The sequence below is a fragment of the Pelophylax lessonae genome (assembly GCF_965119305.1).
Source record: "Pelophylax lessonae genome assembly, chromosome: 4".
Taxonomy (NCBI): Eukaryota; Metazoa; Chordata; class Amphibia; order Anura; family Ranidae; genus Pelophylax; species Pelophylax lessonae.
The window spans coordinates 538,896,279-538,910,681 of NC_138771.1; the positions used below are offsets into that span (position 1 = coordinate 538,896,279).

General features: G+C 47.3%; 1 protein-coding gene across 1 annotated transcript in view; it reads left to right on the forward strand.

Annotated features, from left to right (window-relative positions):
• Positions 1-14,403, forward strand: part of RASSF2 (Ras association domain family member 2) — a 112,976-nt gene that overhangs the window by 66,616 nt on the left and 31,957 nt on the right. The window contains exons 6-7 of the mRNA XM_082257185.1: positions 11,433-11,596; positions 12,618-12,719. Of these exons, the coding sequence (XP_082113311.1) occupies positions 11,433-11,596; positions 12,618-12,719 (266 nt within the window). The remainder of the gene's footprint in view (positions 1-11,432; positions 11,597-12,617; positions 12,720-14,403) is intronic.

Genomic DNA, 14,403 nt, shown 5'->3' on the forward strand with positions numbered 1-14,403 from the left:
TAAATAATGTAGGTATGATGAATAAATGTATTTTCTCTTTCGTTCATTGATGGATACAGCTCCTGATATTCATGACCATTGGGTTATACTGCCCCCTACAGTAGTAGGACATTAGGCAGAAAAGACATCTGTCTACACCCATGGGCAGTCCCATGGGGTATACTCCTTCTCTCTGCTTTTTTATTCTGCCTAGTCAGGACGGAGTAAGGACCCACTGGACGAGGGCTGGCCTGCGAGTTAAATGTCTAGCTAGGTTGCATTCGTCCGGGTCTCGGCCCAAGTCGCAGCGTTTCTCCTGGTTGAGAGCCCCCCATTTTGATGGAGAGGGGTTCTGGCTGGAGCGATGCCCGCCTGGTTCCTGGTATGGTGAGTAACTGCCCCCCCTCTCCCCTGAAGGGATTTGGGGTAGACGTGGGTCCCTCCTTGGGACGGTCAGACCTCTTTGCCAAGTCCCTCATCCTGCTCCCCCTCCCCCCTCCACACTGGGGATATTTGGGTGGTCTGGCCACTTTCCTGGGATGGGGCAGGGTGCTAAGTGGTGATGGGCGATCGATTGTGCAGAGGGGGGGGTTGTACTTGGCGGGGGAACCTGCCAGGGCCCCATTCTGCCTGGATCTTACCTTGAGGCCTGGTCTCCCTCCTGGGTCCCTGTAAGCCTTGTGATGCCACGCTGGGCCGCCATTTTGTTTTAGCCTATGTGTTTCTATACACGGCGGCCATGTTTATGTAGTCCGGCGGCCATTTTCTTGTGGTTTGCCATTGGAAATAGTGGCGGCCATGACAGTTTAGCCCTGTGGGTGACGATTTCGGCAGTTGGAGCCCCTCCTCATCCCCTGGTGGAGGTGGCTTGCAAGCAAAGGGCTAGCAAAAAGTTCCCCCGCCTTCCCCTGCCTCATCTATCTCATCAGATCCTGAATCTGATTCGGCCGCTGTGTACGTGGGTCATCCTGCTGGGTCTGCAACCATGTGCCTGGAATCCTCCACGTCTGCAACCACGCACAAAGGGGCATTGGTGGATACACTGATTCTATCTGTGCATGAGACCCTGAAGCTGCGACAAAGGCCCAGGTGTCCTTTGGCACTCACAGCCATCCAAAGCAGCAAAGATGTTTCCTTTCCCTGCCTATTTTGACAGAATTGTCGAGAAAGAGTGGGGACGGCCAAAGTGCTTTACTAGGCGTTGCCCCCTATGAGGAGTCCCTTCTTAAGAAGTTGACTGTTCCACTGGTGGTGGACCCTCTGGTTTCCAGATTAAACAAGGCAATCATAATTCCGGTTGAAGAGTTCCGGCCTTTAAGGATCTGGCTGACCAGAAGGCGGAGGCTGGTTCAGCAATGAGGCCGGTATTCACCATTGCCCTAGTGTGGCAAACTCTGACTGAGTGGGCTAAGCTCCTACACTGTGACCTGGAGGGGGAACAGCTCCCCCCCTGCCTTTGTCGAACTAGTAGACCAGCGGTTACAGGGGCTGCACTTTATCTGTTATGCCTCTTTGGATGCGACTCCCCTGATGGCTTGCCTCTGTTTTGGCAGTGGTCCTTCAGTGTGTTTTTTTGGCTCAAGTGCTGGTCTGCGGATCAGACTTGAAAAAAGGCCTTGATTGATTTTCCTTTTTCAAGGAGATAACCTGTTTGGAGCTACCCTGGATGACATCATTAAAGGTCTCACAGGGGGGGAAGAGTACTTTTTTTCCGCAGGCTACTAAGGGCAAGGAATCTTGTCATAGACGTAGGCCTTTCTTCTCGGCTCATAAAATATTTTTTTTGTCCGTCAGGGTTGAATGACAAGGGCTCAAAGCCTTTCAGGGCCTCTTCAGGAGGATCCAAAGAACCTGGTCTGGCAAGCCAAGATCGGGCTTCTACAGACCCGGGGACAAGGCTCCTTTTACTCAAACCTGTTCACAGTTCCCAGGAAGGAAGGCAAAGTGCGTCCAATCCTGGGCCTAAACTGCTTAGTGCAGATACAGAAGTTTTGAATGGAGTCCATTCGAATGGTGATGACATCCCTGCGTAAGAGGGATTTCTTTGCCTCTATCAATATCAAGGATGCCTACCTTCACATTCCAATATGTGCCAGTCACCAGCATTTTCTCTGCTTTGCTGTGGGAGAGGAGCATTATCAGTTTGTGGCGTTACCCTTTGGTCTTGCATCTGCTCCTCGGGTCTTCACAAAAGTGTTAACCCCGGTGCTAGCTTTGCTACTGGGCTACTTGGACAATCTACTTCTGCGAGCGGAGTCTCCCTTTGCTCTGGTGGAGAACCTGGAAATCACAACACGAATTCTGCTCCTGGTTCCATCCACAGAGCTGGACTATCTGGGCATGACTCTGGACTCGGCCTTAGCCAGAGTGCTCCTTCCTCTGGACAAACTCCAGAAATTGCAAGCTGCAATTCACCTCCTGCTGTCCAACAAATGGTCATCCCTCCAGACTTGCATGTGGGTATTGGGCCTGATGGTGTCTACCTTTTTGAGGCAGTTCCATTTGCACATTTCAATAAGAGGTCCCTGCGAAAGGGAAATTCTGACCAAATGAGACAAGACCCAGCAGTCTCTGGACGATCAGATCTGGCTGAGTCGGGGCACAAAGGAGTCCCTGATAAGGGGGCTTTGTTCTCCGGCACTTCGGCTGCCAAAATCTATCCCCCCTCTTCTATTGGACAGTGGTCACCATGGATGTCAGCCTGTTCGGCTGGGGAGGCATCCTCGGCAAGCCTTCTGCTCAGGGGATCTGGACGCTGGAAGAGATTAGACTCCCGATCAATGTCTTGGAACTCCGAGCGATCAGACTGTGTCTGGATCATAGAACGGATCGTCTTCAAGGTCGACCAGTGTGCGCATTCAATCAGACAATGCCACAGCCGTGGTTTTTGTCAATATCCAAGGGGGTACAAGAAGTTTCCTGGCAGCTCTGGAGGTAGCCGGCATCCTAAGGTGGGCAGAACAGTTTGTTCCAGCCCTCTCCAACGTACACTTTCCCGGGGTGGAAAATTGGCAGGCGGATTATCTTAGTCAGCAGGCATTGGATCACTGGGGAGTGGTCCCTTCATCCGGAGGTGTTTCATCAGCTGTGTCTCCGGTGGGGCACTCCTGAGGTGGATCTGTTGGTGTCTAGGCTCAACAGAAAGGTGCAGAGGTTTGTGGCCCAGTCAAGGGATCCTCTGGCGGACGCCACAGATGTGAAGGTGGCCCTGTGGGGTCAGTATCATCTGAATTACGCCTTCCCTCCTCTCAAGCTTCTGCCAAGACTTCTACGTAGAATCCAGGCAGAAGGGATTCTAGTCATCTTTGTGGCCTCGCCAGGCTTGGTATGCCGATCTGGTGCGGCTGGTCACCAACGTTCCTTTGCAGCTTCCTCTTAGGGAGGATCTGCTACTCCAAGGACCAGTGGTGTACCAATGCGGGGGGGCGGCCCACCCCGGGTGCCACTCACTGGGGGGTGTCAGACGGTGTCCTGCCCGGTGTGTTCAGACAGATCCCGCAGTGTGAAGGCAGGTGCAGTGGCAGCTCCTTTAGTCCGTGCTGCTAGCGGGGGGCGGAGCCACGGCGGGAATAAGGGGGCGGAGCCGTGGTGGGAATAAGGGGGCGTAGCCTCAACGAGAAGAAGGGGGCGGGGCCTCGGCGGGAAGAAGGTGAATGCCCATTGCAAAAGTGTGTGCTGGATAGGAGGGGGATGGGGCTGCTGCATATAGAGGAATTCATCTTTCTCTATTGTTCCTGCAGCTTCCTGCTGAATAACTGATTCTCCTCCTCTCCCTCCTGCAGGAAGAATAGGGAAAGATCAATTCTTCTATATGCAGCTGCCCCATCCCCCTCCTATACAACTTCTCTTGCTGGCCCCCCAAAGTTCTTAACCTCCTCCAGTGCTCCTAATCCCTCCCTCAGTGCTTTTAGCCCCCCCCAGTGCACTGGACCCCCCCCCTGTTCTTTAGCCACCCCCCCCATGCTCTTCAGCTCCCCACAGTGCTTTCTCCCTCCCCCCAAGTGCTCCCTGTCCCCCCCGTGTTCTCCACCCCCCTGGTTTTCCCTGCCTGCCCCCCAAGTGCTCCCTGTCCCCCCCGTGCTCTCCACCCCCTTGGTTTTCCTTGCCCACCCCCCAAGTGCTCCCTGTCCCCCCCAGTGCTCTCCACCCCCTGGTTTTCCCTGCCCACCCCCCAAGTGCTCCCTGCCCCCCCAGTGCTCTCCACCCCCCCTGGTTTTCCCTGCCCGTCCCCCAAGTGCTCTCTGTCCCCCCCCCAGTGCTCTCCACCCCCCTGATTTTCCCTGCCCACCCCCCAAGTGCTCCCTGTCCCCCCCAGTGCTCCCCCACCTGGTTTTCCCTGCCCACCCCCCAAGTGCTCCCTGTCCCCCCCAGTGCTCTCCACCCCCCTGGATTTTCCCTGCCCGTCCCCCAAGTGCTCTCTGTCCCCCCCCAGTGCTCTCCACCCCCCTGATTTTCCCTGCCCACCCCCAAGTGCTCTCTGTCCCCCCCCCCAGTGCTCTCCACCCCCCTGATTTTCCCTGCTCGCCCCCCATGTACTCCCTGTCCCCCCAGTGCTCTGCACCCCCCTGATTTTCCTTGCCCACCCCCCTAAGTGCTCCCTGTCCCCCCCAGTGCTCTCCACCCCCCTGGTTTTCCCTGCTCGCCCCCCAAGTGCTCCCTGTCCCCCCCAGTGCACTCCACCCCCTGCACCTTCCAACACCCCTACAATGCTTTCCAAACCCCCTCTTAATTCTCTCCAGTCCCCCCCCCCCACCGTGCACTTCAGCACCTCCAGTGCTCTCTGCTTCATCTGTGCTCTCCAGCCCCCCTAGTGCTCTTCTATCTTCTATCACGTCCTCAGCCTCTGACCATCTCCTGTATCATGTCTGCAGCCTCTGACCATCTACTGTATCATGTCTGCAGTCTCTGACCATCTCCTGTATCATGTCTGCAGTCTCTGACCATCTCCTGTATCATGTCTGCAGTCTCTGAGCATCTCCTGTATCATGTCTGTAGTCTCTGACCATCTACTGTATCATGTCCTCAGTCTCTGACCATCTCCTGTATCATGTCCGCAGTCTCTGACCATCTCCTGTATCATGTCTGCAGTCTCTGACCATTTCCTGTATCATGTCTGTAGTCTCTGACCATCTACTGTATCATGTCTTCAGTCTCTGATCATCTACTGTATCATGTCCTCAGTCTCTGACCATCTCCTGTATCATGTCCTCAGTCTCTGACCATCTCCTGTATCATGTCCTCAGTCTCTGACCATCTCCTGTATCATGTCCTCAGTCTCTGACCATCTCCTGTATCCTGTCTGCAGTCTCTGAGCATCTCCTGTACCCTGTCTGCAGTCTCTGACCATCTACTGTATCATGTCTGCAGTCTCTGACCTTCTCCTGTATCACGTCTGCAGTCTCTGACCATCTCCTGTATCATGTTTGTAGTCTCTGACCATCTCCTGTATCATGTCTGTAGTCTCTGAATATCTCCTTTAGCAAGTCTCCAATCTCTTACTCAAACTTAAACTTAAACACATTGCTAATATTAGCTATCTATCTATGCTGAAGGTAGGACTGTGCAGGGGAGGCAGAGAGTGCAAAAGGGGGAACTGTGATTAGAGAGACGGAGGGCAGACTGCAAGGGGCACTGTGATGGGGGGCTGTGAAATTTGTGCAAAAAATATTCTTGAAAACATTACATATTTTTGTGGGTGTTTTTACATTTTAAAGTGGGGGGGGGGGGTGCCAGATATAGGATCCGCCCCGGGTGCCAAATGCTCTAGGTACGCCACTGCCAAGGACCGATCTTCCATCCTGTTTTACAGTTGCTGGTTTTGATGGCTTGGCTGTTGAACCCCAGGTGCTGAAGGATAGGGGTTTATCTATCTGAGTCGGTGATTCCTACACTGTTGAAAGCTAGGAAATTTACCTCTTGGAAGATCTACCATCGTACATGGAAGACGTACATTGCATGGTGTGAGTCTCTTGGGGTTCTTCCTTGCTCCTTCTTCTTGGTGGCTCGGATCTTGATCTTCCATCTGAATCTAGACTGTGAGACCTGTTTTTTTTCTGAAACATATCTGTTATTGTTGCCTGGGATAGTGGAGGAGGTATTTCAAAATCACATTGATATTAATTTTGTTTTTTCTGTGCTGCATGATATAATTCAATATGATGAACTCTTAGACGGGCCTGAGGATTTGATGTATTTTTGTTTTTTGCAGTTACTGATCCCATGCTTATATTGTTTGTGTATGTGTTGCACACTGCTGATTTTCCTGGAGATGGTTGAGACGAGAAATAGTCCCAGACCACACTTTTATTTTTTCTGTCTGCATCCATCTCCATTGCAATTTGAAAGAGACAATAAGGTTAAAAAAATGGCTGGCTGCTGGCACCCTGCTCTGCTGTGGGTGGCTTGCTGGCATACTGTTGTGGGTCGGTGGCTGACGCCTTGCAGTGTGGGTGGCTTGCTGGCATCCTGTTGGGGGTGGCTGGCTTGCTGAAACACTGTGGTGGGTGGCTGGCTGGCTTGGTATCACCCTGTTGTGGGTGGCTGGCTTGCTGGAACACTTTAGTGGGTGGCTGGCTTGGTGTCACCCTGTTGTGGGTGGCTGGCTTGGTGTCACTCACCCTCACCTGTTGTGGGTGGCTGGCTTGGTGTCACTCACCCTCACCTGTTGTGGGTGGCTGGCTTGCTGGAACACTGGGGTGGGTGGCTAGCTTGGTTTCACCCTGTGGGTGGCTGGCTTGCTGGAACCCTGTTGTGGGGTGGGTGGCTGGCTGCTGGCACCCTGTTGTGGGGTGGGTGGCTGGATGCTGGCCTGTCAACCTGTTGTGGGTCGATGGCTGGCACCCTGCTGTGGCTGGCTGGCACCCTGTGGTGGGTGGCTGAGGCCAAGGCCTGTGGGTGGCTGGCTGGCACCGTGACAAGACTGCAGCTGCACACACACTGTCCGAGGCGTGGGAGGCGGTCTTAGGAGACAATGACGTTCCATGAGCGCCGTGCACAATATCGTCAATATCGGTAACTTCCGGGGCAGATTCCAATATATCGGGGAAAGTGCATATCAGCCCTCGATATATAAGCCTTGCCGATAATCGGTCGATCCCTAATAAATTAATATATATATGTGTGTGTGTGTGTGTATACAGAGGCGTAACTAGAGCCTTCAGGGCCCCGATGCAAGAAACCATGAAGGGCCCCCCCAGATCCCTGGCCGGGGCCCTTCCCTTCAAGCCCAGGGCTCTTCCCACTAATCCTGGGGCTCTTTACTCTCGTTGCATGGCCTTTTATTACGGTCCCGCAGCAGGATCCTTTCACAAGTTCTGCAGTGGGCTCCCTTCCTGCAATCTTTGGGCCTCCCCACAGTGGTGCAATGCCAGGGCCCGGTCGCAAGTGTGACTTTTGCAATCCTGGAAGTTCACCCACTGGTTTGCTACTGGGCCCCCTGGAGCATGGGGCCCGGTAGCAATCGCAACCCCTGCAACCCCTGTAGTTACGCCCCTGTGTGTATATCATAAAGTGTGTGTATGTGTGTATATATATATATATATATATATATATATATATATATATATATATATATATACACACACACACACACACACACACACACACACACACACACACACACACACACACACACACATATATATAATGTGTGTATATGTACAGTATATGTGTGTGTATATATATATATATATATATATACAGTGCCTTGCGAAAGTATTCGGCCCCCTTGAACTTTTTGACCTTTTGCCACATTTCAGGCTTTAAACATAAAGATATAAAACTTTAATTTTTTGTGTAGAATCAACAACAAGTGGGACACAATCATGAAGTGGAACGAAATTTATTGGATATTTCAAACTTTTTTAACAAATAAAAAACTGAAAAATTGGGCGTGCAAAATTATTCAGCCCCCTTAAGTTAATACTTTGTAGCGCCACCCTTTGCTGCGATTACAGCTGTAAGTCGCTTGGGGTATGTCTCTATCAGTTTTGCACATCGAGAGACTGAAATTTTTGCCTATTCCTCCTTGCAAAACAGCTTGAGCTCAGTGAGGTTGGATGGAGAGCGTTTGTGAACAGCAGTTTTCAGTTCTTTCCACAGATTCTCAATTGGATTCAGGTCTGGACTTTGACTTGACCATTCTAACACCTGGATATGTTTATTTGTGAACCATTCCATTGTAGATTTTGCTTTATGTTTTGGATCATTGTCTTGTTGGAAGACAAATCTTCGTCCCAGTCTCAGGTCTTTTGCAGACTCCATCAGGTTTTCTTCCAGAATGGTCCTGTATTTGGCTCCATCCATCTTCCCATCAATTTTAACCATCTTCCCTGTCCCTGCTAAAGAAAAGCCGGCCCAAACCATGATGCTGCCACCACCATGTTTGACAGTGGGGATGGTATGTTCAGGGTGATGAGCTGTATTGCTTTTACGCCAAACATAACGTTTTGCATTGTTGCCAAAAAGTTCGATTTTGGTTTCATCTGACCAGAGCACCTTCTTCCACATGTTTGGTGTGTCTCCCAGGTGGCTAGAGGCAAACTTTAAACGACACATTTTATGGATATCTTTAAGAAATGGCTTTCTTCTTACCACTCTTCCATAAAGGCCAGATTTGTGCAGTATAGGACTGATTGTTGTCCTATATACAGAGTCTCCCACCTCAGCTGTAGATCTCTGCAGTTCATCCAGAGTGATCATGGGCCTCTTGGCTGCATCTCTGATCAGTCTTCTCCTTGTATGAGCTGAAAGTTTAGAGGGACGGCCAGGTCTTTGTAGATTTGCAGTGGTCTGATACTCCTTCCATTTCAATATTATCCCTTGCACAGTGCTCCTTGGGATGTTTAAAGCTTGGGAAATCGTTTTGTATCCAAATCCAGCTTTAAACTTCTCCACAACAGTATCTCGGACCTGCCTGGTGTGTTCCTTGTTCTTCATGATGCTCTCTGCGCTTTAAACGGACCTCTGAGACTATCACAGTGCAGGTGCATTTATACAGAGACTTGATTACACACAGGTGGATTCTATTTATCATCATTTGTCATTTAGGTCAACATTGGATCATTCAGAGATCCTCACTGAACTTCTGGAGACAGTTTGCTGCACTGAAAGTAAAGGGGCTGAATAATTTTGCACTCCCAATTTTTCAGTTTTTTATTTGTTAACAAAGTTTGAAATATCCAATAAATTTCGTTCCACTTCATGATTGTGTCCCACTTGTTGTTATTTCTTCACAAAAAAAATACAGTTTTATATCTTTATGTTTGAAGCCTGAAATGTGGCAAAAGGTCGCAAAGTTCAAGGGGACCGAATACTTTCGCAAGGCACTGTATATACACACACACACACACTCAGAAGGGGTAAACAGCAAGGCAATGTTGGCTTCAATGCTTCAGTGCAAATGCAATCAGGCCGTCCAACTGGCCATATATCAAAAAAGTCCACAGGGATTGCTGCACATAAAATTTTTGGAAAAAAAATTCCATAAAGTACAATTCATTACACCTCAGAAGTATTTCACATAACAGTTTTGGGCTGGTATGATAGCACCCTTCTTCAGATAGAGATACATCTAACATATGTTCAACACACACTTTTATATGTTTCAATAGTAATTACGAATCCATTCAGCCATCAATTAGCAATGAAGACAACACAGACTTTTTCAATTCATTATTTGAAAGGCTAGGGTGTGGCTACATATAGCGAGTCCATTCCTCAACACATTGCCAGTAGTATCCAATGAACACATCTTTATAACAATAAATATGTGAACAATTCCAAATAATTTGTCTCAAAAAGTCCTCCCATATCCAATATCCTAATCCTACATAGCGCTAGGTTGCAATCAGCAAATATGTATATAAAAAAAGTTATGTAAAGAAAAAATATATATTCAGGAAACTATATCCAAAAAAAAAAAATTATACATACAAGAAAACCTTTTCATACAAATAAATATAAATCTAGTTCCAAGTCTAACTTGAGTTGTCTTGCTAAAAATAATTGCAAATTACTTTTGAAAAAACCATGTGTGTGTGTGTGTGTATGTATGTATGTATGTATGTATGTATATGTGTGTGTGTGTGTGTGTGTGTGTATATATATATATATATATATATATATATATATATATATATATATATAATATATATATATATACATACACACTCACACACATATATTTCTTGTGTGTATTGTGCTGATAAACTGAAATTTGGCTGTAGGGAGTGAAGACTAAGCTCCCCAATAGTACATATCGCAAGAGAAAAAACATCACACATATGTTATAACTCTTTCTTGCTCCATCCCAATAAAAAAAAAAAAATTAACCTTTTAGATCTTTTTTTCAGGAAACATGATGTGACTAAAGCTGTAGGAAATTTTAAGCCAAATGTCAGCTTTAAAATGTAGTTTTATGATTTTCCCATAGTACTTACTGACCAACAAGTGGTCAATAATTGACCAACTTCCACAGTGTTGACCCTTTGCTTGCAGAATTTATTCAGCCACTTTTGAGGAAAATAGGGTTAGGACACAGGTCACCCCAGAGAATACACAAAGCTCAAGTTGTTGGACAAAAACACAGGTCAGCCCAGAGGACACACAAAGCTCTAGTTGTTGGACAAAAAAAGAAAATACTCCCAGCCTTCACAGGTAAAGAATCTTAAACCAGCCTGGCATCCTGTGAGTTTAAGCTGCTGGCTATAGAGTATGTGAAGTGTCGAAAAACTCTTGGGTAAGACACCATAGTTCAAGTCAAAAGTCCTAGCTATCCACATCAAATTTCCTTCATGGTGTTCCATGTTTAGGCACAGTGTCACTCCCCCTTAGAAGACCACATCCTCCAGGGTAGAGGGAGCCTAATCCCCAGTCTGTTGCCTAGTCTCCGGAAAACATGGTTGCCTTCGTTATGCAGCCAGCCTAAGAGGACCAGATATCCAACACACACCCTCCCCATGGAATGAGCCAGGTGGAGAAGAGCTTCATAAGGTCACACCCAATATTTATGTCCTCTCCCAGCCTGCACCTTTGGCAATAAACCTCACAGTGGGTGGAGGGGGAAACCCAAATATTTATAACCAAGCATCGTTAGATCCTTGGGCTCTAATGCCAGGGACACCCCAGCAGCAGGCAAAGGCAAACAATAACACTAGGCTTAGGGGTGACCAAATGACTGCAGAACACTCAGTCTCAACTTAAGCTGATTACAGCCAATAAACTGTAAATTTAAATGGTCACTCATGCTTAGGGTAGGGTGACTTTGCTAGCAAAGATCACTTGGGATGTGCACAATGCAGTAACCAACAGCATAATGCTTCACAGGGAATTTACTGTACAGTGTAGGTGCACCAGTTAAGAGATGATTTCTAAGTAGTTGTTGTTGGTTATTGATCTCTGCAAATCATATTGTATTACCTTACTAAAGAACCCCATATGTGCTTGATTTTCAGAAAGTGAAGAAGTGGAAAAACCCTCCCAGGACGAAGCCCCACAGCTCATGCGCACACGTAGTGATGTGGGGGTACGAAGAAGGGGGAACTTGCGAACCCCAGGGGAGCAGAGGCGAATCAAACGCCACCGGTTCTCTATTAATGGACACTTCTACAACCACAAGGTATTGTGTGATTATTAAAAAGAATAGCGCGCAAATGCAAAAGAAATGACTACCAAATCTGAAGACAATCCATAAATAAAAATGGGGATTTGGTCCCACCATATGGCCATATCGTGCTCAAGCCCACTACTGCGTCAAAGTACCCCATTATCAGTGGGTCCTACACTATCCATGAAAAAGAGATAAATCCAGCCTTTCTAACCCTTGGAGATAATACTCCTTGCTGGGAAAGATGTGCAAATGCACTACAGGGGACTCCTCCTATATCCACTTGATGGTGGACACTGATTGAGTACAGGTGTGTGTGTGGGGGGGTGGGGAGGGTTGCTCAACCTCGGTGGTCTGGTCAGACCGAATACATAATAAACAGGCAAAAAATTTGGGGGAGCATACCCATGTATTTCTAAAGCTGCTGCAGCTATGAACCAAAAGACATGTATATTAAAAAAGAATAGCGCGCAAATGCAAAAGAAATGACTACCATTTATTTATGGATTGTCTTCAGATTTGGTAGTAATTTCTTTTGCATTTGCGCGCTATTCTTTTTTAATATACATGTCTTTTGGTTCATAGCTGCAGCAGCTTTAGAAATACATGGGTATGCTCCCCCAAATTTTTTGCCTATTGTGTGATTACTTAATGATCCATTGCATATATATTGAGCTTGTCTTTGATTATAGTGACTTAACTTGCAGCACTAGGGTTATCGATATGAATCTCAACCATTACACAACCTGCATGGAGTTTGCATTCCCCCCCCTATTCTTGTGGGAGTTTTCCCCAGGTACTCTGGTTTCCCTCCACACTCCAAAGACCTGCTTGTAGGTTAATCGGCTCCCGTCTAAAATTTGCCCTAGTATGTGTATGCATGCATGGTAGGGACCTTAGATTGTAAGCTCTTTGAGAGCAGGGACTGATGTAAATGTACAATATTTATGTAAAGCGCTGCATAAATTATCGGCACTATATGAATACCTGCTTTAAATAAATTAAATTAACTTTAGGATGTTTCATCCTGTAGACATCTGTATTCACACCAGCATATGGCTCCGTCACCAATGTGAGGATTAACAGCACCATGTCCACTCCACAGGTCCTGAAACTGCTGCTCAACAAATTTAAGGTGAGAGCTGCCATCTGCCATTATCATATAGCAAGAGTAATTATTATTCTATCCATGGGAGTTTGACATGATTTTCCTGGCACTTTCCAACCCTAGACACAATACAGCAACAACAGATTGCACATAAAGCAGTCTTTTTATTCTTATCTAATTGCATCCAGATAAATGTTTTGAAGACTACATAATGCACACACATAAGTGCTGAGGAATACTGACTACACAACATTAATGCGGTCTCTGGTTCCCAATGAAAGCAGCTAAATATTCTCATAATAACCTCTTGCTTCTCAGATTAATGTAATGTATACTTTATATTGCCTTAGCTGAATGGAAGACATTTTGTAGGCTGAATCCAATGAAGGTACAAAGGCAGGACTGTGCTAAAAGGTACAAAATGTTCTGCCATTGCCGCATCACTGCCAGTTAGTCACATAAATAGCAACAAGAACAATGGTTTTTCGTTTTCTGTACAGAAGTATGCAGTCCATTGTGGCACACATGCCTTTTATACATCTTTACACCCAATGCTTTTTGGGTGTAGCAAGCATTGTTAAAAACACATGAACAAATGCCTTTTTTCCTTTTTCAATAGAGAGCTCTTATTCAAATGTATCACTGTCCCTGTAGAGCTTGCTGTATGATGACTTGTTGATCCTCCTCTGATTACCAGCACAAAGTCACTTTGGGTACAGTTCACAAATTCATCCTTACTCCCAATGGCTCGTTGCTCAATAAACAGTCCAGGGGTTTTGTTTTTTTTGTGTTTATTTTGGAACTTTGATGGGAGAAGGGAATATTGGGATACTCCAACTTGAAATATGTACATTGGATAAGGGCAACTCTCACTTGGCCTCACCAGGTTGCTTGTGAAAGAAGCTGCACTGCTTGAACCATACTGCCACATGTATGGAAAGGGTTAAGTTTCCTTGCGCTCTCTCTCTCTCTCTCTCTCTCTCTCTCTCTCTCTCTCTCTCTCTCTCTCTCTCTCTCTCTCTCCCTCTCCAGCAATAGACTTTGTAAACCACATTATCTTTGGGATACTCTCTAGCATCCCCTTTACTGACATCCGTCCACTGACTCTTCTAGCTGCAGGGATGGCACCCCTCAGGTCAGGCCTCTTGACACAGATCTGTACTCACTGTACTGCAGAATCAGATCCCTCAGTGTCAACCCTTCCAGTCAGCTTCACAGGACCTCTGGTTTCAGTTCCTCTCTAGCACTCCTTAGGCCCTCAGGTTAACTACCTGAGGCCATATGGCACTTCTACAGAGGAGGAGGAGGCAGCCGCCCTTTCCCTCCGGGATTCCGCTGTCCAGCCGAAACATACCAAGCACATGTTCTCCTGGCATTTATACATTATCCCAGCATGCACCGAGGCACTTTCCTCTGCCAAATCACCAGGGCTGTATCAAATACCTGTGCATTTGTTTTAGGGTTTCCTCCCACTGTCCAACATGCCTCCCTATTGGACCAGTGTGAAACACTCTGCAGACAGACTGAGTTGCACCTGAGCACATTGAGCAGACCTTGCTAACAGATCCTGCTCTCTGGTAGGCAGAGAACAATATAGATTTATCGGCAATCCCTCTGGTAAGCAGACAGGATTCAAAACTATACCTTCTCTCTCTCTCTCTAGCACCTACCTAGGAGGGTGCTACACAAAAATACAGGAAACCATAACAAC